The sequence below is a fragment of the Camelina sativa genome, chromosome 8, assembly GCF_000633955.1.
Source record: "Camelina sativa cultivar DH55 chromosome 8, Cs, whole genome shotgun sequence".
Taxonomy (NCBI): domain Eukaryota; kingdom Viridiplantae; phylum Streptophyta; class Magnoliopsida; order Brassicales; family Brassicaceae; genus Camelina; species Camelina sativa.
This window is the reverse complement of record NC_025692.1, coordinates 22,251,565-22,274,859: the sequence shown is the minus strand read 5'-3', so window position 1 is coordinate 22,274,859 and position 23,295 is coordinate 22,251,565. Positions and strand designations below refer to the sequence as shown.

General features: G+C 35.5%; 6 protein-coding genes and 1 pseudogene across 7 annotated transcripts; 3 read left to right on the top strand and 4 right to left on the bottom strand.

Annotated features, from left to right (window-relative positions):
* Window positions 1,938-2,532, top strand: LOC104707918 (protein NIM1-INTERACTING 1-like). Its single transcript, XM_010424375.2, has one exon. The coding sequence runs from the start codon at window positions 2,029-2,031 to the stop codon at window positions 2,470-2,472; it is 444 nt and encodes a 147-aa protein (XP_010422677.1). The 5' UTR covers window positions 1,938-2,028; the 3' UTR covers window positions 2,473-2,532.
* On the bottom strand, window positions 2,430-3,659 carry LOC104707917. The gene is made up of 3 exons (XM_010424374.2): window positions 3,500-3,659; window positions 3,270-3,344; window positions 2,430-2,752 (listed from the first exon to the last, which is right to left on the bottom strand). The coding sequence occupies exons 1-3, from the start codon at window positions 3,629-3,631 to the stop codon at window positions 2,588-2,590; spliced, it is 372 nt and encodes a 123-aa protein (XP_010422676.1). The 5' UTR covers window positions 3,632-3,659; the 3' UTR covers window positions 2,430-2,587.
* LOC104707915 (nitrogen regulatory protein P-II homolog) lies at window positions 3,817-5,621 on the top strand. The gene is made up of 8 exons (XM_010424372.2): window positions 3,817-4,090; window positions 4,188-4,233; window positions 4,373-4,400; window positions 4,729-4,816; window positions 4,911-4,978; window positions 5,057-5,126; window positions 5,228-5,263; window positions 5,358-5,621. Exons 1-8 carry the CDS (start codon window positions 3,904-3,906, stop codon window positions 5,411-5,413), a joined length of 579 nt encoding a protein of 192 aa, XP_010422674.1. The 5' UTR covers window positions 3,817-3,903; the 3' UTR covers window positions 5,414-5,621.
* On the bottom strand, window positions 6,885-9,055 carry LOC104707914 (annotated as a pseudogene).
* Window positions 14,827-15,939, top strand: LOC104707912. Its single transcript, XM_010424368.2, has 5 exons — window positions 14,827-15,148; window positions 15,214-15,332; window positions 15,429-15,617; window positions 15,693-15,744; window positions 15,821-15,939. Exons 1-5 carry the CDS (start codon window positions 14,870-14,872, stop codon window positions 15,935-15,937), a joined length of 756 nt encoding a protein of 251 aa, XP_010422670.1. The 5' UTR covers window positions 14,827-14,869; the 3' UTR covers window positions 15,938-15,939.
* LOC104707913 (nifU-like protein 1, chloroplastic) lies at window positions 15,719-17,405 on the bottom strand. 2 transcript variants are annotated; one of them, XM_010424370.2, is made up of 4 exons: window positions 16,977-17,405; window positions 16,261-16,397; window positions 15,962-16,177; window positions 15,719-15,877 (listed from the first exon to the last, which is right to left on the bottom strand). In XM_010424370.2, the coding sequence occupies exons 1-3, from the start codon at window positions 17,347-17,349 to the stop codon at window positions 15,989-15,991; spliced, it is 699 nt and encodes a 232-aa protein (XP_010422672.1). In that variant the 5' UTR covers window positions 17,350-17,405; the 3' UTR covers window positions 15,719-15,877; window positions 15,962-15,988. The 2 variants fall into 2 exon arrangements, with proteins under 2 accessions (XP_010422672.1, XP_010422671.1); XM_010424369.2 differs by having other exon boundaries at window positions 15,719-16,177.
* Window positions 18,396-20,696, bottom strand: LOC104707911 (probable glycerol-3-phosphate acyltransferase 3). Its single transcript, XM_010424367.1, has 2 exons — window positions 19,978-20,696; window positions 18,396-19,465 (listed from the first exon to the last, which is right to left on the bottom strand). Exons 1-2 carry the CDS (start codon window positions 20,656-20,658, stop codon window positions 18,584-18,586), a joined length of 1,563 nt encoding a protein of 520 aa, XP_010422669.1. The 5' UTR covers window positions 20,659-20,696; the 3' UTR covers window positions 18,396-18,583.

Here is a 23,295-nt window from a genome sequence, read left to right as displayed (position 1 = left end):
GTTGTTTATCTCCTTCATTTTTGGGTGTGTCGCAATTAGGGGTGTCAAAATGGGTAGAAACCCATGGGTTTATCCTGTTTGTCTATTATTTAAACGGGTATGTGTTAAATTTTTATACTCATAAATAAATGGGTTTTGATGGGTTTGTCCAATGGGTTTAACGGAATAAACCCATTAGGGTTATGGGTTACCCATGGGTTAATCGAAAAAAACAAAAATAATAAATATATAATATAACATAATATGTATCTATTAATATGTAAAATATCTTCTTTTTTGTAACTAATTTATGTAAAATATCTAAAATAAATGTTAAGTTTTTCTTCTTTGCTAAACAAAAAAAGTAAATAATAATATATATGTCAATGATCTAAAATAAATGTGAAGTTTTATTTTAATATCTAGATATTATTTTCTTAAGTTTGAAAACTTTGGTTGGTTTTATAATTCTATTTTATATAATATGTTATGGATTTAATATTAATTATTTTATTTTATTTTATTTATATACGGGTAACCCATATAACTCATTTAGCCATTAAGTTTTATATTATTGGGTTTGGGTATATAAATTCAACCCATTATAATAAATGGGTTGGGTTGAACCCATCTACGAAAATCTCGAACCCATGTGGATATAGGTCGGATTGGGTCGGATTACCATTTTGACACTCCTAGTCGCAATATATCAGAATATCCATTAAAAGTTCAAAATAGTGTGAGTTATGAGAAGTCCATTATTAGAACTAAAACTTTAACAAGTAAAGATTCATATAAATTTGTCTTTAGAACATCAATATAAAGTAACCTAAAAGTCTAAAACGATACCATTTTGAGCAATTCTCCTTTTATGAAATCAGAATTGCTCTTGTTTTGTTTTTTTTTTTTTTTGGTTCAACAACCAACCAAGAATATATATTAATAGAGAAAGATTAATGAATAAAAAACCATGGAAAAGAAGAAGAAGCAAATCTGGCCAATCATATACTTTTTTTTCCTGCGTAAAATTCAAGTTTTTATATCTTCAGAAATATACAAATCAAGAACAAGCATTTTCTTCACCCTAGATGTAGATGGTCTACATACAATCACATTTTGCGAGTTGGGGATTTGACCAAAATCCAACGGCCAGTATCATAGAGCATCACAATCTGATACGCTAGATCAATTTTTCTAGATGCAAAGTAAAGGCATAGTCAATAATTAAGTTCCACAGTCTTCTCTAGACCCCAAAAACAAAACAAAAAATGCAATTACCGAGCAAATGGCGATGACTAATAAGTGTTAAATTATGGAGTATTGAATAAACTACCTGATTGTTTTCCACAATGTTAAATTACTTTCTTGCCCCCTGATCACGTTTTCCACAATGAACATAAATTATGGAGTATTGAATAAACTACCTGATTGTTTGACAAAAAATTAAAAAAAAAAAATTACCTGACTATAATATTAGTAGTATATAATATTATAATATACTCTAATTGACATGTGTTATTAACTTGTTTTTAATATCAATTTCATTATTTTATTTAAATTTTCTTTAGTTGGTCATTCTTTATTTCATTTCATTAAATTATTATTATGTATTCATAGAGTTAAATATGATTTAAAAGTTAAATATTAAAATCCTCAAAATATGAATGAACTTTGTGATCTTGAAATCTAAATGATTAATTTTGTTTTATTTTGAATAAAATGAAAACAAAATAGATGGTGAAGTCAATGAGAATTTTCAATTTTCACATCCTACTATTCAAAATCAATTAAAATTCAAAATACCAATTAGTAAATATATATAAAAAAAATTATAGGTTAAAAGGGGTACTTTAGTCTTTTTAAAACTCCATCACCTAATATATTACGTTATCTTCTCACAAATAAACATTTCTCCTCGAAACCCTAAAAATTCCCCGAAATAAAAATAAAAAGAAACAAAAACCAATCTTTCTTCACTTCTTCTTCTTCTTCTTCTTCTACCTCTTCCTCTTCCTCTTCATCATACTCTTCCTCCTTCCCCACATTGTCATGGCGATAATGAACAAAGAAGAGAAAAAGTCAGAGAACATGAGGATCAACGAGATCGATGACTCACACGAAGACGAGGAGTTGGAGAACAAGAAGATGGATATGTTCTTTAGTCTGATCAAAAACTATCGAGAGGCCAAGAAACGAAGACGACAAGAGTTAACTCAAGATTCCGGCGACGTTGCTTCGGTTCCGGCCAAGAGATCCGACTCCGGCATTATTCCTGTTTTCCGTCCCGAAGATTTCTCTCACTGTGTTGATTTAAACTTAAAGCCATCATCGAATTCGATTGTCCCTACCAACAAGAATCAAGAACAGGACAAGGAAGAAGAAGAAGCAGAAGACGAAGAAGAAGAAACAGAGAAGGAGACAAGAGAAGATAATGGTTTGGATCTTAATGGTGGTTTATTAGATAATGGTTTAGATCTTAATCTTGCATTGTAATGATAATAATACACTCTGTTTCTGGTTCTGTTTTCGTGAATAAGAAACAATTTTTTTTTTAATTACTTGATTATTAAAAGCGACATTGCAATTACACACATAAATCAGTGGATCATCAACAAGTCAAGAAGCTGCAGGTGAAATTGCCATTGCTGAATGTTAACTTCTCAGCTTTGACAACAGAATCTAGAGGAAGAGGAACAAAGGTTTTGTCTGGACCATAGAAGTGAGGGAAGCTATTCACTTCATCCACAGATTCATAGATCAATCCATCTCCAAGCTGCAAAACAAACACATGAGTATGTCAATCTCTAATGTTGCATACTCCAGTCTTAGAATCTATAGACTATATTGGCAATTGTCTTCTCAGCCCTAAAGCGTATTCAAAATATCATGGAAGCATAAGTTTAGCTTCAGGATTCAAATGATTCCCATCAGTGTGCATCCTAAGACTATTGTTCTATTACTTAGATGGTGTTTGTCCTTAACGCAGCTTGGTAAACAAACGAGTAGTACCTCGCTTTGTGTATAGTTTCTAAACTTTGGTAGCATAAACCACATACAATCAACTCTAGGATCAATCAACATCACAAAGTACACTAATACAAGGCAGGCTCAAGAAGTTTCTTGCTTTCATCTCAAACCCACTATTGTTAATTGTTCATCTACTTAAACATAAACAAACATTTGACAAGATCAACCACTCACCAAACTAGAGGATCCCTAATACCAAAATACTTATAATCCCCATATGTTTCAAAATTAAAGGATAAAGAGTCAACATCAAATGAACAAACCTTCTTAGGATCGACTTGGAGAAGGTAAAGATCTTCTTTAACATTCAAGAAAAAGTTCTTCAATGTTGATTGTACCTAGAAACCAGAGAAGCAATTTCATCACTAAAAGCAGCCAAAATCAAATCTACATAAAAAAGTATTGATCTTTCACAAGGTCAAAGCTAAATCTCAGTGTTTCGTAAACACCCATATGGAAAAAGCCGAGATCTTTAATATATATATAGAGAGACCTGATCGAGCTTGCTGAGATGAAAACAACCAGTAGACTTATCGAGTTCTCCACCAAGAGATGATCCATTCTTCTTAAACTCTTCCCATTCTTGATCCGTACTGATTCTGTATATGTAATCTTCCTCAGCCATTTATTTGTTTCACACCTCACCCTGTAAAATCGAAAAATCCTAACTTTTAAAGCAGACGAGAGAGACTCGATCAGAGCCAATTCACTTAACCGGTGTAAACCGGAAAATGAATTTTATACTTAACCGGTAAACCGACTCGTCGTCAACTTCGAAGTTACTTACTTACTTCCATTTATACTGCCTCCTCCTCCTTCGCTTTCGATGGTTGAAATCTCAGTTGGTAAGGAGAAAAGCAAACTCTCGAAAAGTTGTGTAAAACTAACAAAACAATCATGGCGGCTACAATGGCGAAACCCATCTCGATAACTTCACTCGGTTTCTGTTCTGATCGAAAGAACATTGCTTTCTCTGATTGCATTTCGATTTGTTCTGGATTCAGACATTCTCGCCTCGATTTGGTCACAAGATCACCGAGTAACACTCGTGTTTTACCTGTCGTTAGAGCTGAAGGATCTTCTGGTAAGCCAACAATGATGGGGGTTGTTTCTGATCTTTCTTTTGATCAATTGGGTTTATATTTTGAGTGTGTTCATAGCATTTTTCTTATCTTTGTTAGATTATGTTCCAGACTCAAAATTTTACAAGGTTGAAGCTATTGTCAGGTAAAGCATTGAAATTTTGTGGTTCCATTTGTTTTGTTGTATCAATCATTGGTATGTGACACAATGTTGTTTGTGTTTCTAAGTGGAGACCTAACTGATTTCTTCATTTTGAAATGTATGAATGTTGGGATATTAAAAGGCCATGGAGAATTCAGCAGGTTTCATCTGTAAGATCTTCCTTGTCCTCTCTCAGTTTTGATTTGTGAAAAGATTTGAACTTTGCTACTCACTTGAGGTTTTCATTATTAGTTGTTATCCAAGAAGACTCTGAATTCTTTGAAATGTGGATTGGTCAAATCTTCATTTCTCTAGTGTTTAAAATGTGAATTCGAATTGAAGGGTTTAGTGTTGTTACAGTTATTGTATATACTTGTTACTTCCATTAACATACAGATGAGTATTGTACTTGTGAAAAATCAAACTAAATCTTGAGTTTCTCTGTTTCATGAATATATATATATATATATATATATATATATGGAAAAAAATATCAAGGCTTTATTGAAAATCGGGATTCGAGGTGTTACTGTCTCTGATGTTCGAGGGTTTGGTGCACAAGGTGGTTCCACAGAGAGACATGGTGGTAAGACCTCGCATTCAAGAATTGGTTTTGATGATTCTTCTTATTGTCAAAATGTGTTCATGACTTTTCTATACACATGGGTTGCATTTTGCAGGCTCTGAGTTCTCGGAAGACAACTTTGTTGCTAAAGTTAAAATGGAAATCGTTGTTAAGAAAGACCAAGTAAGTATATGGTTCAAAATAATCAAAAAAATTTAAGCGAGATTCGAGTTTAGACCATTACTTTTTTTCTTGTTGCAGGTGGAATCTGTAATCAACACAATAATTGATGGAGCCAGGACAGGAGAGATTGGTGATGGCAAAATTTTCGGTAACTATACTCTTTTCAAAATATCAGATTTATGTTTCATACCTCAAAATGCACAATGAATCTATCTCAGATTGTGACCGTCTCTTGTTGGTTGTGCACAGTTTTGCCAGTGTCAGATGTCATAAGAGTTCGGACAGGTAAAAAACCTTCAAAAGTCTTTTTCTTGTTGTAAGAAAGACACAAATCTTGGCTTGCCTTAAAATATGTATGTATGTTGATCAAACATTTCAGGTGAGCGTGGGGAGAAAGCAGAGAAGATGACTGGTGATATGCTTTCACCGTCCTAGGAACAAACCGAGCTTATGAATGGTGTTATCATTTCGGTCTCTAGATCTTGTTTCTGCGAATAATAATAATGAATGGAGTCTGTGTTTGGTTTTCTGTTGAATCGATCAAGATGTGTTTTAACTGTACATGAATTATGCAGAAAACATCTGTCCTGGTTCTCAGACATCGAAATTATGTTCCTAATAAAAATTGAAGTCCCTGTTTTTATTTTGGCAATCTGAAACCACAATGCTTTGAAGACGCCATTGGCCAAGACTTCTGGCAACAAGGGTTTACTTTATCACTGTCAACAACACATGGCCCTGAAACAGATTAAAGTCTACAATGCTTTGAACATGTTCATGTAATGCACATTAACATTATGTTATGGGAATCATGGTTATAGTTTGCTCTTAAAACTATGTCAATCTTAGTACTTAGTAGTGTATAAGTATCTAAATTAGTTTAGAATATCTGTGAGTTTTCTCATAATTATCCCATTTATGTATATTGGTAAACCAGGTTAATTAGGATTAGCATTCTCCTCTCTATATAAATATATGTACCTTAAATTTTATGATCATGAGATCATTGTACAATACTTCCAATCTCTATCAATCATCAATCTCTATACAAGTAGTTCCTTGAAGNTTTTTTTTTTTTTTTTTTTCACTGAAAGGATTAATTATATTGATAACGAAAGTTCGGAAAGTTTACAAATCACAAGATAAAAACGAATAATGAAATTACAATGACACAATGCTCAAATATGTAACACTAGTCTCTCGCTACCTGAAAATGGACATGATGTTCCCTATGATCAACTTGTGTTCAAGTCCTTCTCGTCAAAGTGCATTTGGAATCAGATTCGACACTCTAGGAGTAAAGTGCCGTGGTATAAAACGGTTTTGTTCCCGCAGAGTCCCCCGGTATTCTTCCATCGTTTGGCTCGCGAGTAAAAGATTGGCTCTCAACTGGCTCGAGAATGAGAGTATGGGGTGTGAACCAGCCATGTATCTTTTGCAGTGAGCGTGATGAGACCCGTGATCATCTGTTTTTTCGCTTGTCCGTACACATTCACAGTCGGGTCTGATTTAACTCGTCCTATTCTCCGGCGTAAGCTATCCCCGGCCTAGTCAAGAACGTTAGCTTCACTCCGCACAACACAGTTAACGCCACTAGATAAGACGCTCCTCCGTATTATACTCCAAACTACTATCTACATGCTGTGGCGAGAGAGAAATGAGCATATTCACAACAATGTATTCAAACCGACCAATCGACACTATTTTAAGGGCTATTGACAAAGCAGTGTGTGACAGCCAGGGACAGAACCGTTGGACGTCTGTACGTCGACTATAAGGTAGGACAGTTCACCGCATCTTGTCTCTCCTCTACTACGATCACATAAGACATAAGCATACGTTCTAACATATGTATAGTCATGTCTACTCTTGTGTAAATGAGGTTAGTATCAATAAATTTCACATTTAAAAAAAAAAAAAAGACAGTACACGTGTAAAATTATAAATAGTACATTACGGAGACCAATGGAAATTAACTTGTAAAAGAAATTATACAAGAAAAAAGAAAACCCCACTCGCTAGACATCGTGCTTCAGATAGAAATGAAAAGTCATGCAAAACATAGAGCAATAGTATTTATCATAGGTTGCACGTTTCTTCAAGATGATAGGAAAAATGCAATGCAAGTTACACCACCTGCAAATTGGACGAGTTATACCATTATTGAGCACCACCTCATAATATTTTTGCTCATATTCAATGGTGCTTCTTGGCATGAGCCCCGAAAAGTCTCCGAGGACACAAGTTGTATGCAAACTAGCCTGGTGGTCTTTACATGTGTAGAACCAAGTCTCTAAATTGGTTTCTTTTTCACAAATGTCACACCAGTATTTGCCACTAGCCTTTTCACCATAGCATAGTGAGAGAGGATGATCCTCAGTTCTATGCTTTACCACTTGTGGCATAGTGGCGCAATTGAAGCATATAGCAAATCCACAATTTAATTCAATGCACCTGAGCACATGATAACTCTTCTTTTTGCAGCCATTGCAACAAAGTTCTTCATTTGCTGAAGTGTAATATAAGGCAGAACCAAAATGACTTGGATGGAAAAATGGCTCAGAAATAGAACCGCACCGAACATCGAGTGTCTTGAGCCAATTATAGTATCTGAAACCATCGGACCATCTATCGCAAGCATGACACCGAAAGTAATCAGCGTCGTTAGTAAATAGAGTAAGACGCTCATTGTGTAGCACATGTCGTTTCATTCGAGGAAATCCAGCGCAGTTTTGGTGGAGAATAAAGTCACAATCCATACAGCCGTAGAAGGATTCGAGACAGATGGGATGGGTGCATGCCCTGCACCGCTTGTTGTCGTCACATATAACACCATTAACGTGGAGTCTTAGGTAATGCTCTTTGTGGCTGAAATGTTGTATTGTGTTGTCGTCTATGACCACAAATGGCTCTATATCTTCTGTTTCTTCAGGAACTCCTTCAAGTTCTTTCCTATTCCACACATCATTCCTAGTAGCACAATTAGAATGAACGACATAGCTAGGACACCTCTGACAAGAAAAACCTCCACAAGTCCAATCCACCTCCTGGCGACAAACTCCACATACAGAATTCACAACACCAAGAACAGAGGTTCTAGAAATGCGGTGATCATGCCGATTAATGTTTATGACGCGTGGAAGGTCAAGACAGCCTTGATGGATCATAAAGTCACACTGAACACATATGTAAGGGCTTCGATCGCCAGTCAACCCGCAAGCGTTACATGTAAAAGAACGGAGTCTTGGGAGAAGTGTGAGTTGGTGGTCATGAGCTTTCAAATTCAGAAGAGACTGTTGTGGTGGATTTAAAACACAACACATATGGTGAAATTACACGAAGAACAATGATAAAACAAGTCAACATCAATCTGTCTTGAGCAAAGACGACAAATTCCGTCAGAATAGTTTGGTAATGGACCTGTGTGGAGCTTAAGAGGGTGCCAAGGGTGGTAAGAGTGGTTTACCTCTAAAGGGTGTTTTACTTCTGACGGATGCCATACGCAATCCACATGGAAGGCTAAGTCACATTCATGACATATGTATGGAAACTCATAACCAGTAATCTTCCCACATTTAGCAGCACATTCGAAGTCGCGGACGCGCTTCTTGAGAAGGGTGAGCTTGTGGTGATGCGTCTTGGAAATGTCAATAACCTCCGGTGGTGGATACTTAAAACAGTATAAATGAACGAATAAGCTCTTACGAGAATAGTATAGGTAGTTATTGGTCTTTCCACAGAAACCGCAGTCAGTAAGCATAAGACTGGGATTTGGGTGAGATATATGTTCCATATATTTGGAGGACTCATTCATACATTTCTTGTGGAAGAAAAAATCGCAGCGTTTGCAATAGTATCCATCACTGAGAGCTTCAAAGCGTCCACAACAACGACCTCTTCTCAGATCATTCCAAGGCATCAAAAGATGCTCGTGGATGACCGATATTAACACTCCCTCAGAATCCATGGATAGATCGAGATGGTTAAAGAAGACGAAAAAAAAGGTTGGATCTGAAATCGAAAGAAGGTATGATCGATCCTTTAACGTTTCTTTCTCTCTCAACTGATGTTCTTATAAAATTAATAATTATCAGACTTTTGAATTTGGTGGTCTTTCATTAACAATAAAAAGATAATTATTATGCTTTTATGATGGTGACAATATAACTAATCCATTAGTATTTTTTTATTAAAACAAACCACTTACAACAAAATAGTAAAGCGGGGAAAAGGCTTTTGATTTCTAGCAATTTGGAACAGTCAGAAACGGTAAAAAGCGGTTTATATGATTAGTATCAACCCTTAGCAATTACAAATGCAGTGCTTATGGGTGGTGATAGCGGGAGAGGCCAGTAACACCTAAGTCTATACAATGCAGCTAAGTCAAATGCTATCATATGGTGGTCCTTAAAGCGAAGAATATACAATTTACACTTTGTTGGATTCATGCTAAATCATGCATATCTCTCGTTTAGATGAAAGGAAACAAAGATAATTAGATGGGAGGGTGCTAAAACTATAGCTTTGCTCTGCGGGTAACTAGCTTAATATCATCAATAGTTTAAAAAAAAAAGAAATTATTAAAATTTAGTTGAAAAAACTTTAAGTGTTAAATTAAAATACGTATACACATGCTGAACTTATGGACCTAGCCCAGGGCATATTATGCTGGACCCGAATCTCGAATCTAAACCGACCCAAAGTAGGTATCTTGAGTAATGCATCTTAAACTATTTTGCCAATATTAGTTTTTTTGTCCTTTGCCACATTAGTTTTTTTGTCCTAATGTGAAACATTAAATATTTATATATATACATATATTCTAAAATTTATAAAAAATAAAAAAATTGTTTTTTCTTTTTTATGGTTTATTTGAGTTCGAGTATACTCCAATTACCTGAACCCGAACAGATAATACCCACCCGACCCAATTGTATAAAAACCTCGAACGGTTCTATATGTCTAAACCTGAAAACCCGAACCCAATCCCGAATGCCCAGAGCTATATAGGCCCGTAGAATAGGATGAAATACTAAATCCGGTTTATTTTCAACGTATTTAAAATTTAACACTTAAGTTTCAAAATAAAAAATTATATTAATTTTTTTTAAGATTATCAAAAATTAGTTGAAAAATCTAAGTGTTAAATTTAAAATGATTGAACTTATAACCAAACTTACAGATCCCTAGGATAGGACGGTATGCTAAATCCGGTTTGTTTTCAATGTATTTTAATTTAACACTTAGTTTTTTTAATTAATTTATTAAAAATTAGTTATATAAAAATAGTTTCAGAAATCCCACTTACCCGCGACATAATCGCACCAGTGACGTAATTGCTCAAGAAGAGCTCGCCACCTTGTTTTGCGTTTGGTCCCACCGTCCCAGTCTGAAACCACCAAACTAGAAAAAGTAAAAGAAAAGGAAAAGAACACAGTGCTCACAAAAGAATCACTACATACATCTAACGGTTGTTGATACATTTCCATCACATCCACAAAACAACAACCAATCTCATTCATCCACAAACATTATAGAATCTGAAGACATGGATTTAAAAAAAAAAGTCTATGTATAAGGTGCAACTCTAGACAGGAAAATCTAAACAATCTCCAGCTAAAAAGCTTAACATAAACAAAATCAGAGTGTATTTAGCTAGCTATGATTGAAGCATACAGTTTCTACGAAGCCATCAATTAGAACAAGTTCGTACACTATAAACGATCAAGAAGCTCCATTTGAATCACACACACACATGAATGGATTGAAAAACCGCAGAGGAGAGGAATTGAAAGAGACCTGCCGATTCAGAAGGAGAAAGAAGCTGCGAGAACCTTTGCAAAGAAGAGCAGGAAGGAATCCAAAGAGCATTCATAGTTTGGGTGCATCATGATGATGATGATGATGATGCTTGATGATGATGATGATGAATATATACTCCATCATTTGCCCAAAGATCCATCCTGAAACGAAAAACAAAAAAGCAGAGAGACGAAGTGAGAACGGTGACGGCGAGACTTCACCAGAGATCGTGAAACACAAGAAAAAAGAGAGAGACGTAACCAGACAGTGTGATAGACTCCTCGACTAGGATCTATGCCCAAGACACACTTTGGGTTTGGCTGCCATGAACCATACAAACCAGAGGAGCAACTTATAGCCGAGGAGCAGATTGTACCGGAAGAAGCATTAATTGTTCCGGCAGATCCTCTAACAAATCAAAATCTAAGAGATTCAATCAAGCAATCAATGGACTATTTAGGGAGCTGGACAAGGAGCAAGAAAACATGGTTCAAATCTGTTGGGATGCAATCCAAGTCCCACATCTGAAGTTTGAAAAGATTATCATTAATATATAAAGGGTTAGGGTCAATCTACTAATTGCCAATTGGTTTTTAGTTAGAAGCCAAAGATAAGCCCAAATTTAACATGGTATCAGAGCCCAAAGTTCAAGTTTTGGTGGACCTAGAAAAGTGGATACGGACATGCCTCTTGTTAACCCGAGTAATGGGGGCCCAAGAAGGGGTTTATTATCGATTCAAGTGGGATCGGTTCGAGATGGAGTTATCATCTCGAGGAGGCGTGTTAAAATTCCATATGTGGTCCTTGGTTTGAAGGGGAGATTGTGGGAATACAATCCAAGTCCCACATCTGAAGTTTGATAAAACTATCATTGATATATAAAGGGTTAGGGTCAATCTCTTAATTGCCAATTGGTTTTTAGTTAGAAGCCCAAGATAAGCCCAAATTTAACATGGTATCAAAGTCCAAGGTTAAAATTCTGGTGGACCTAGAAAAGTGGATACGGACATGCCTCTTGTTAACCCGAGTAATGGGGGCCCAAGAAGGGGTTTATTATCGATCCAAATGTGATCGGTTCGAGATGGAGTTATCATCTCGAGGAGGCGTGTTAATATTCCACATGTGGTCCTTGGTTTGAAGGGGAGATTGTTGGGATGCAATCCAAGTCCCACATCTGAAGTTTGAAAAGATTATCATTAATATATAAAGGGTTAGGGTCAATCTACTAATTGCCAATTAGTTTTTAGTTAGAAGCCCAAGATAAACCCAAATTTAACAAAATCACCTTTATGATGATCACAATTCAAGGTGTTTGGTAAAGGGATAAGTGTTGCTTATACATTCTTTTTTCATTGTCAAGTTTTGTCCCAATGGGTTTTCTTGACAAAGTTTTTAATGAGGTCTAAATAACACTTTAGAAGCCTCCCTTTATCAGCCCATTTCGTGGTCAAAGACCCATTACTTTGCTTTGACCTATTTTTTATCTCTTTTATTCAAACTTTACATTTATTGCTTTTGTAATTTCCAAGACTCTTGCATGACCTTGTAGTTTTTTTTTGAAAAACCATCAAACATTTTAATCAAAAACCCTTTTTTTTACTTGTTTAATCTGAAAAGTGTGTAATATCTTCCCAACTTGTGTAATATTTTCTCAACTTGTTTACTTCTTCGTGTGTCATATATAAGGTTTAATCAAGCCACTAGTTAAGAGATTTTCATCTCTTTTGGAATTACAATTCATTGCCCCTTCAATCTGCTGCATCCACTTTCTTCTTCATCTCCATTCATCTATCAATTCCGCTGCATCACCAAAGTTCTATCTTTTGTTCATCATCTTTCCGTCCTTTCGAACTTCAAATCCAACAAAGTGTGTCTTGGGCATAGATTCACGGCCAGGAGTCTATCATGTGGTATCAGAGCCCACATGATAGACTCATGGACGAGGATCTATGCCCAAGACACACTTTGATAGTTTTGAAGTTGGAAAGGATGAAATGATGAGGAACAAGGATGGAACTTCGGCGATGCAACGAAATCAAAGATGAACGAGATGAAAGTGAAGGTGGATGCAGCAGATTGGACAGGGGGGATGAATTGCACTTCCAAGAGAGGTGAAAATCTCTTAGACTATTGGCTTGAATATAACTTAGATATGACATACTAAGAGATAAACAAGTTGAGAATATATTACACACTCTTCAGATTAAACAGGTAAAAAGAGAAGTTTTTGATAAAAAATTTGATGTTTTGCAAAAAAAAAACTACAAGGGGATTATATAGGAGAGGGAGGACAAAGGAGAAGAGGGGAGAGAAGAAAAACATGCAAGCTCATGCAAAGAGTCTTGGAAATTACAAAAGCAATAAATGTAAAGTTTGAACAAAAAGAGATAGAAAATTGGTCAAAGCAAAGAATGGGTTTTGGACCACGTAATGGGCTGATAAAGAGAGGCTTGAAATTGTTACTTAGGTCTCATTAAAAACTTTGTCAAGAAAACACATTGGGACAAAACTTGACAAGGGAAAAAGAGTGCATAAGCAACATTTATCCCTTTACCAAACACCTTGAGCTGTGATCATCATAAAGGTGGTTTGAGCCATGTCTTATTGCTTCTTGTCCATCTCTCTAATTAGTCCATTGATTGCTTGATTGAACCTCTTAGATCTTGATCTTGTTAGAAGACCCGCCAAAATGATCAATGCTTCCTCCGATGCTTTCTTCGGTACAAGTTGTTCCTCAGCTTTGTGTGATTCTTGTGGTTGGGTTGGGTTGGGCTGGCCATGATCTCATCATGGTGGCGGTGAAATCTTTGATCGTGTGATCAAACACGAGCTATAGTAATGACATCGTTGGTACAAATGGTCATCGATCGAGCTTGACGGGGATGTAAGAGATTGGTTAAGAGATATTATTAAGAGAGCAAAGCAGAGCTTTCTCAAGAAGAACAGAGATCAGCAACGTGTTGGTACGGTTAGTTTTTTTTAGGGTTTTTGAATAAAAAAAGGAAATTTACATCTTCTATCTTAATGTTATCAGAAAAAAAAAAACAACTCAAACAAATACTATCTCTGTCCTTAAAAGATTGATGTTTAGAATCTTTTACACATTTTAAGAAAACAATGATTATTGAGTTTAAATATATTTTTTTCTTTGACCAAAAGATATTATTTAATTTTAAACCAATAATAATTCAAAATTTTAAATATTTTTAAATATTTAATTTTAAATATTGTTACCGTTACCGTTACCCCTTACAAAAATCATATAATTATATAATAGTGTATATTTCTTTTTTTTTCTTTTTTTTTACTGCCTAACAATTTATTTGATGGGACTTGCGTCGTACGTTTTGCTGTGAATGTTGTTAAGTTTCATCTGAAACGCTGTCGTTTGTTTCTTTGCAGTGGCAATGAAGACAAAAATTTATTTGAGCAATGTTTAACACTTTACACATGCATATATTTTTCACAATCCAATCGAGTTGAAAACAAAATAACCGCACAAACATTTGAAAATTGAGCTTTGGATAGCTTGGTCCAATCCAAGCGATTATACACATTAAACACCTAAATCTTGTCAAAGATCAAAGACCCTTGTGTACACGATCTTGTTATTGGAGTTTGGCTCTGAGACAAGCTATCTCAAGATAGGCTCCTGTACAGAGAAAGAAGGTATAACAAAATAAACTAATTATTGGAGTTAGGTCACAAGGGAGAGAGATTTTGTTATACCCTTGTGTACACGATCTTGTTATTGGAAAATTGAGCTTTAACAAAATAAACCAAACTCCAATAACAATATTTGTAATGCAAAAAGCACATCATCGGCGAGCCCAAATTTCTTTGGAGTTTGGTTTATTTTGTTAAAGCTCAATATGAGATTATTCTTTTTTAGCAGTATGTTGTGTAACTTGTATGAGTTTTTACTATGAAGTTATCAAATTTACTGAAATTTCGGTTTAGTTTTTTGGTTATGTTTCGGTTTGAGTAATTTCATTTCGGTTAGAGTCAGTTCAATTCTGTTTGATTTTTATACCCTTTCTTCAAACAAGTCCTTCCATTTTTTTTTTGTATGGATGAGAAGATTGGAAGATGTCTGTCTTAGCGATATCTTCTCCTTCAACTACTCTCATTAGACCACTAAAACGCAACGGGCTAAACCGGTCACCGGTTCGAAAAGTCCTCTGCTTCAGCCAGAGGAGACAGAGCAGAACCGGTACCGGAAAATCTTGGATCGTCCCAGTAAGTCTCTCGCTTTTTGGGTCAGGCTTCGTCTTGGGTCCTCTTCTCGATGGTCTCCATTCACGTGTCGATCTCGTGGTTTACCAAAACGGAGCTTTCCAAATCGGTCCTCTTCATACAAACATCTGGGTAAGGTCAAAACCCCACAACTTGAAAATTCTTGAATGTCTTTGATCATGTATTTTTTTTTTCAGGTACCGTTCATGCTTGGCTTATTTTACTGCACAGTAGGCTTACTACAACTCCTATTGGATGAGAGAACCTCTATAAATCCTCCACGTGGTAATCTAGACAAAACCGTAATTTCCCTCTTGTAAGTACGTAGTATTCTTGTTGTTGTATAGTATAGTAGTTGTGTATATGAGGACAGTGGAAGTAAAACTCTATATGGTTTTGGTGAATGAAACAGAGCACTGGTGTTGTTCTTAGAGTTAAGTGCTGAAATGTACAAAGCTGGCGTTTCAGACAACATAGAAGCTTACATTCTATTTGCCCTAGCAGAATTTCTTTGGTTCTCTTTGGATAGAACTTGGATTGGCTTCGCCATTGCCACTCTCCTTGGAATTGCCTGTCCCTTGGCTGAAATCCCCATCATGCAGTAAGTAAACCAGCGATTCAATCCCTTCACAACAGAATTAAGTCTGACAGATTGACATAACCTGCATATAAACAGATACTTCCATCTGTGGTATTATCCAGAAGCAAACATAGAGATCTTTGGCCAGGTAAAAAGTGTTTATACAGACATCTTTAATGAAAAACATACATGAATACTCTGTTTTGTTTTGTTTTCCGGTGAAGGGATTGGTTACTTGGACAACAACTTGCTACTTTGTCTACACACCGTTCTTGATCAACCTGGCAAGATGGCTCAGGACAGTTACGGAGACAACGACTACAAATGTGGACATTAGCTAAAACAAAGAGCAATAATGACTTTACATAATATAGTGGCATTCTTCATGCTTTCTAGCTTGTAAAGGTTACATTAGTTATGTCCTTGAACTTTTCTTTAATCGCTGCTTGTATTCCCATTCCAATCGACTCCGGTCCAACATATTTTACAACGCAATCCTCGCCTTCAACTGATAAAACTTGCACACTTCCGCCATAGTTCTTGATCGCTGGCCTCAGTATATCAAGATGAGCATTCACTGCCTGCAACCCAAAACCAGTCAAAGGCAAACACAGAAGACGAAGATATCAACGTTGGCTAAGTTCTTAAAAGAAGCCTCACTCACCTCAACGGTTATCTGCTTAACTTCTTCATCAAAAACTTGTCGGATATCTTTCAACGCATCCCCAAACTTTTCCTTAAGTACTCTCTCTATTCCCATTGTCATGGTTGTTGAAGAACTTGGACAGCTGGTACATGCTCCTAAACATACGACACAATTCCACAATCAACAGTAGCTCAATTACATAACATGTGAACACGATTGAACAATACAAGGACAAAGAAAAACTAGTAACTACGAAAAAAACATGTACAATGTAAAAAGGATACCAACTTTTGTCATAATTGATTATCAATACTGTCACTACATTCACATGACAGCTGCTAATTTTGAGTGCTACTATTTCAAACCAAGAATCCAAAAAAATACAAAAAAAGGCTATGGCTCAGTCATGTTGGAAACAAACACATCTGTGATATGAAAGTAGAAGCTACATGAGTGAGTCCTTCTTTGTTGATTATTACCTTTCTCTACAAAAGATTCACTAATCCTACCAAATTTGTAATTCACTAATCCTACCAAATTTGTAATTCACTAATCCAAGCTCGAATCCAGAGTACTATAGAGAATCTAAAGAAAAAAAAAAAAAAAAAAAATCTAAAGGCTGCTCAGTAACAGATTCCAACAACTCAAACTCCAGAAAAGTTTCAATCTTCAACTCCAAAATCTGAACTTTTGTATATGAAATCGAAAAATTAAAATAAAGTAAAAAAACAAACCTTGGAGTTTAAGAGAAACAACACCATCTTCAACGGAGACAACGTCGACGTTACCACCATCGGAGATCAAGAACGGCCTAACATCCTCGAGCACCAAATCAACGTTCTGAGGCGTCAATTCAAAAGTCTGAGCTGAATACAAACCTGGCGAAGATACACCAGATGCTAAAGGCGATATCTTTTCTCCTTGGCTCGAACCACTTATCGCAAATCGCCGCAAAAACGCCGTTCTAGAGATGCATCTGTGTTTGTTATCAGCAAACCCAATTTTCTGGTTTTGATCGGAGATTACAGGAAACCCAATCCTCGTTGAAGATGATGAAACCATAATTTTGAAGCTTCCGCTTATTGAAGTCGCCAGAGAAGAAGCCATCGTCCTTCAGATATTTTGATCTCTAAACTTTAACAACAACCAAACCAAAAAAATATCAGTAACACGACGGAACGGAGAAGAATCGCTAAATTGCGAAATGGTCCTTTAGTTTAAGGAGATCTTTAATTAAAGGATCATATCAGAAAATGAATAGGGTGGACCCAAGAAGTGGGCCGATCGACATAAATTACGACCCAGTCCATTTAAACGAGGGAAGACACGTGTCGATTATGTATTAGTGTTAGTTTGACTTTGTGTCTATACGTTGGACCAATCACATAAGAAGCTTCATAAAACTTCCCAATTTCCAACACAGTTGCTATAAAAATGCGATAGTGACGGCCAACACACCACACCACCCCACACCACAAAAATATCTTATCAAATACCATATGGGGACTAACACAAATGATTTCTGCTGTACAAAAATTTGTTTCTTCTTTCTATGAGAGGAAATGAAATACGTATACAACATATGATTATTAGACCGCCTAGCTATAAAAAGTGTAAATTGACTTTAAAAAGGCTATACAATTTACTATGTAAGTTAAGTTTTTATAATGTAAGTTTCGATTGACTTAAGTTTTTATTTTTTGGTTTCTCTAGTTGACTTCACATGCTCACATGGTTTTTAGACCGCCTAGCTAGAGAACCTATAGTAAATGTAAAGCGAATAACTTTACGTTTTGATGTATAGAAACTATTTGACAAGTACGAATATGCCGTATTAATAATATAAGGTAATTAGATTAGATTAAATAAACTTTCAGCATGATAAAGAATACTCCAACCAGCCATTATATGTGAAAGCCTCAAAGGCCATATACATGATTTACAATAACTTTGGTTACATTATTTGGCCTAGACGACCGTTAAAACATTTATGATGCATGTGCCAACCAAAACATAACAAAATTTAATAACATCTTTCAACTTGTCCGAAATAATAGTGTATAAGATGATTTTTGAATCATTTGTAATAGTATTTTTTTTAGGACATTATTGTTTCTCTTAATTGTATATGCACTAGAACGGCAAAGGCAAAATTGTCTGACAAAGATTTTGGATATGATATAAAACATAAAAGATAATGTTTACATTACCAATAAAAACAAAACGAAAAGAAAAAGATATATAGCTACATGTACGTAGACATTATTAATATAAACAAATTAAATAATCGATTGGTTTACTTTTTACACCGAAACTCACTCACTCATATCCTAAAACAAATTTAGTTTTTCTTAACTACTCCATTATTACCGGCCAAGATCAAATACTTGTCCTTTCTAGTGAGTTTGGTGCACTCGAAATCCAACGCCTTCCCAATCTTACTCTGAACATGATTGGCCACCTCAAACTTCGACTTCCCATCAGGATCTTGACACGTGGCACTAGAGACAGGGTCGAGAAACTCGACGTTGTAGGTAGGATAAGGATCCATGAGGAAGAAAAGCGGGTCAAAGGCCTTGAGACCACTTGCCGTCGTACCATAGAAGAAGGTCACGTGTACCGTCACAGCCACGGGAATGATGACGTCACTAACCTCGGTGAACAAAGGACTAAATCTAAGCATGTAAGGTTCTCTACAAGTGGTTCCTTCAGGACAAACCACGAGATCTCCTTCCGTCAACAATGTCTCCATCGCTTGACCGTCGCTCACCCGATCACGGTTCAGTCTAACGGTCTTGATCGGTGCCAAAATCTCGGATACTCTACTCAAGCTATACGTTACGGTTTTGATGTTTTTCTCCTTAAGCGCGAATACAACGTAGAGAGGGTCCAATAAAGTCCTGTGGTTACACACAAAGAGACGACCTTTGCCCTGACTTGAGTTCGGTTTTTGAGATGAAATGTAGTCGTTAGCGACGGTTAGTCTGCAACCGGAAAAGCAGAGGATTGGGATTGAGAAAGAGTAAGGGATGCAAAGAGAGACGAAGAGCCTGGCTGCTGCTGCTACGGCTGCGAACGGACCCCACATGAACAAGACCAGTGTGTTCATTAGTGTTGGTTTGATCGCGAGCCGACCGTCGTGGAAAATCAATGGTTTGGGGTATTGGCTTCGTGGTAGGGTTTGCCAGCTTCTCTTGTCTGATCTTTTTACGAAATAAATTTCCTGTTATCGAGAAAAAGACAAGAGATTCAGTTAAGTTCAACGTGAAAACAATGAATGAAAATACCTAACCAAAACTCAATTACTGGTATTGGAATTCAAATCCACAAGATATATATATATATATATATATATATATATATATATATATATGTCATGACTAATAATAACTATGCACACAGGTTATGTCGTCGATATTGATTCGTTATTTCTCTTTTAATTTGTTTGCCTTTTTCATATTGTTATAAATTATTTCATTTTCGCAATCTGGCAAGGTTGTGACTCACCGTCACTACCAATCGGCAATATACATACCTATTTAATTCTTTGTCGCTTTTTACTTTTAATAGGTCATGATCTAGATATCAATATCTATATTTTTGGCAGCTTCAATTTTTAGTAGTTAAAACATTCTCGTTTGGTACTATCAAAAATATTCTTTTTATATCAACTACTAAATAATTTTAAAACTGTGAACGTAAACGCAAATTTAAAAAAATTATAAAGAGACTGACCTGGCAAAACTGAGAGAATAGATACCGATGAAGAGAGGTATTGAAGGATGTGATCCCAATAACACGACCGGTGTTTAGTCTCTCTTTACGAACCAACTCATCAAAGACAAGATCATGTTTGGTCTTATCCTCCATGATCCCTAAGTAATATCCTCCAACGACCTTCATTTCTCTCCCGACCACAACATCAATCTCCAAGTAATCTCTCAAGAACCCTTCGATCATAACTTGAGGAAGATCATCACTCACTCCGATTCTCTTCCCTCCTCTCTTCAACACTTCGAACATCTCGAGCCCGACATCTTCTAGAAAGTGTTTAGGCAAAACCGCTCTCCCCGCTCTAAAACCTTCTTTTTTGATGCCGAAGAAGCTCACCATTACCATCACTTTGACACCCATCTCGTGGCTCATCAAGCTTATAAATGGATAGAGAATGAAAAGGATGAATGACCTTACTACACCTCCCGCCTCGAATGCTACGAGCATGAAGTAAGGGAAGAGAGAGTTGGACTTGAGAAGAGCTCCTTCTACGTTGAAGATCAATGTGTGGCGTGATAGGTCGGATTGAAGGAGAGAAGAAGGGCCATTTTGGTATTTTGGTTTCGGGTTCCGGTATCGTCGGAGGATGAACCGGTAGAATAGAAAGACAAGAGATTGGAATATTGGAATCTTAGCGGACATGATTGGCTTTCGCAGAAAGCAAAGCTTTTTGTTTTGTTTGGTTTTAGACACTTCATGTTGGATAGCAATTGAGGGGGTGTTTATATAGCAAGACCATGACAAAATTACCCATAAACGTGTTGCAGATTTACAAGAAATTGCCATTGATGGTTAACGTACAGCTTGCATGATTATACATTAAATGAGATTACCAAGTGAACATGTGAATAGTATATTTGAAAAGTATATACGCGTGTCTGAGTAGACGAAAACTTTTGTTACCAAGAGTATGAGTAATGAGTCAAAAGCTTTTGTTTAATTTTAATTTTAATTATAATTTATAAGTATAATTATTTTGGTTTGAATAAAAATAACATTAGTCAAAGCTAGCTAGTGTATATAAATCGGAGATTAACACAAATAAGTCATAACTTATATAGTACGTGACTACAAGTCTTGTTCCACTTATTTGTATTCAAATGCTATCATAATTTTTTAACTGAGCGAAACGGATACGTCAACTTTTACAGTTATATATACCAAACAATAAAATATATGTGATGGAGAGATCCGTTTAATATTGCGTATTATTCTCTTGGAATGGTTATCTCTTATTTTTATTTCGAATTGGTTACTATTATATCTCCAAGTCGGAATGTTTCATTAAATGCTTAGAAAGTCAATAAGAACTTCTCTTTGTTGTTGTTTATATGACAAGAACGTAATTGATAGTAACTACGACTAATGATAGAGAAATCATACGACTTAAGTATGTCGATATTTGAATCATTAATAGGTAGTTGTGTTAGAGCAAAATTGAATTTTCGTTTTCGTAACCATCGTTCATTGATCGCTTGTATTCGAGAAGGGAAAAGGGTCCACTTACATCCAAATTAGATTATCTTGACACCAAACGAAAGAAAAAAAAAAAAAAACTGTCCTACAAATATTAAGCACAGATATGGAAAAATCAATTGTTGGCCCAAAGATAATTCGTTAATTAAATGAATGTAGTCCATAAAGGTTAAGATCCAATTAATATTGCACAACTTACAACTAATTCCAAGTTAAAGGAGAACCAACATGAAATCATATATTCATTTTTCCAATCTTGGTTATAAGGAACAATAGGATGGTCTTTTGAGCGCACCCTCTTCCCCAATAATTGCATAATACGAATTGATGGGTAAAAGTTGAAAATGTAGGAAAATGTGGGGATGATATCAATAAAGACAGTTCAAAAACGCATTGAATGCTAATGAGTCGCCGGCCACGTTTACAAACTGTGTGGTGTTTGCGTGGGCGTGGGATGGGGATCTCTTTCTAGATTAAAAGTTTATTCTGTTCATTTTTTTTTTAACTTTGGTCAAATGGTAAAATATTCATATCATTCTTTTGTTTTCGAGATACATAAATTTAACTGTCGGTTTAAGTATTTCTACATTAATACTACAACTCTCGAAGACTTTACAGTGCATGTACGTCACTGTACTTTGTTTAGAAAGAGATGGAAGTTTCCAAATTTAATTTGAAACGGAACGGATATATATTTTTGTATCTTGCTTTCTCTTATTCTTGTTACTCTCGGCAATCTTTAAGTATGCAATTTTACAAACTATCTGTTTCTTTTTTCGTTTGAATATATTTTTACGCTCCTATCATAGAAATAATTAAAACATTAAACGAGGTATAGCTAGATAGGGAAGAAACAAAAAAAAAACCATTGATTTTAAGATATATGGATCAATACATCCCTCTTTACTCAGCATGGCTCGTGAAAGACTAGAATCAAAGTTTTTTTTTTTCTTGAAAAAGACTCGAATCAAAGTTTCTTATATAATTTTTAAAAGGTATTTTGCTGAGTCCATGACTCATGAATGTCCTGATCATGAGTTGACGAACATACTTGTAATAAAAACGATAACTTAGACAGAGTTGTAGATTTAGTAGATCGATTCACAAAACACAAGAACGACAACTTAGAGAGAGACAGAGAAAATACCACATTGCATTTGAGAATCATGTATTATTCGTTAGCTTAGGCTCAAAGCTATGAATACACAAGCTATTATCTAGATTTGGTCATATTTGGATTATTGGGATATCACACATCAAGACTTATGTTCACACTAAAATTCAAATACAATCTTATCTTCTAACGAGATCAAATTAACTTATGTTCACACGCTAATAATTTAGTAGTATCCAAACTTAGAAATTTTGTAGGACAAAATACACTCAAGTGTCATTGTGGTAATAAACACATAAATCTACAGACACAGTTTGTAACCCGTCATGTGAATCAATATACAAGTTGTTTGATGGTCAAAACCCAAACAGAAAATCATTTAGAAGAAGAAGAAACCCTCAACTTCAAGAAATAAACAAATAAACAAACCCTCAATCATATACCAATTTTCTACTAATTCAAAATTTCGTCCAAAAATCATATTGGTAGGAAATATTTTCTACCATAAGTTTCATAGTAATTCATGATGATTTTTTTTCTTTTCTTTTTAATGATGCTTTCTTGTAGTATAAATGAAAAAAATAAAAAAATAAAAAGGAATTGGAGAAAGAGTTGACTCTTAGAAGCATGAGAAAGCTTGAAGTTGAAGATGAAGGGCTTAAATTAAGCTTTTTTTTTTTTTTTTTTTT

Coding starts and splice junctions, on each gene's coding strand:
- LOC104707918 (XM_010424375.2), top strand. CDS start 2,029: ATGGCGATAATGAACAAAGAAGAGAAAAAGTCAGAGAACATGAGGATC.
- LOC104707917 (XM_010424374.2), bottom strand. CDS start 3,631: ATGGCTGAGGAAGATTACATATACAGAATCAGTACGGATCAAGAATGG. Junction 3,345..3,499: donor ATCTCAGCAAGCTCGATCAG/GTCTCTCTATAT, acceptor TCTGGTTTCTAG/GTACAATCAACATTGAAGAA. Junction 2,753..3,269: donor TCCAAGTCGATCCTAAGAAG/GTTTGTTCATTT, acceptor TTTGTTTTGCAG/CTTGGAGATGGATTGATCTA.
- LOC104707915 (XM_010424372.2), top strand. CDS start 3,904: ATGGCGGCTACAATGGCGAAACCCATCTCGATAACTTCACTCGGTTTC. Junction 4,234..4,372: donor AAGGTTGAAGCTATTGTCAG/GTAAAGCATTGA, acceptor GGATATTAAAAG/GCCATGGAGAATTCAGCAGG. Junction 5,127..5,227: donor TGGTGATGGCAAAATTTTCG/GTAACTATACTC, acceptor GGTTGTGCACAG/TTTTGCCAGTGTCAGATGTC.
- LOC104707912 (XM_010424368.2), top strand. CDS start 14,870: ATGTCTGTCTTAGCGATATCTTCTCCTTCAACTACTCTCATTAGACCA. Junction 15,149..15,213: donor CTCTTCATACAAACATCTGG/GTAAGGTCAAAA, acceptor TTTTTTTTTCAG/GTACCGTTCATGCTTGGCTT. Junction 15,618..15,692: donor GCTGAAATCCCCATCATGCA/GTAAGTAAACCA, acceptor GCATATAAACAG/ATACTTCCATCTGTGGTATT.
- LOC104707913 (XM_010424369.2), bottom strand. CDS start 17,349: ATGGCTTCTTCTCTGGCGACTTCAATAAGCGGAAGCTTCAAAATTATG. Junction 16,398..16,976: donor TGTTTCTCTTAAACTCCAAG/GTTTGTTTTTTT, acceptor TCGTATGTTTAG/GAGCATGTACCAGCTGTCCA. Junction 16,178..16,260: donor TTAAGCAGATAACCGTTGAG/GTGAGTGAGGCT, acceptor TTTGGGTTGCAG/GCAGTGAATGCTCATCTTGA.
- LOC104707911 (XM_010424367.1), bottom strand. CDS start 20,658: ATGTCCGCTAAGATTCCAATATTCCAATCTCTTGTCTTTCTATTCTAC. Junction 19,466..19,977: donor TATTCTCTCAGTTTTGCCAG/GTCAGTCTCTTT, acceptor TCTCGATAACAG/GAAATTTATTTCGTAAAAAG.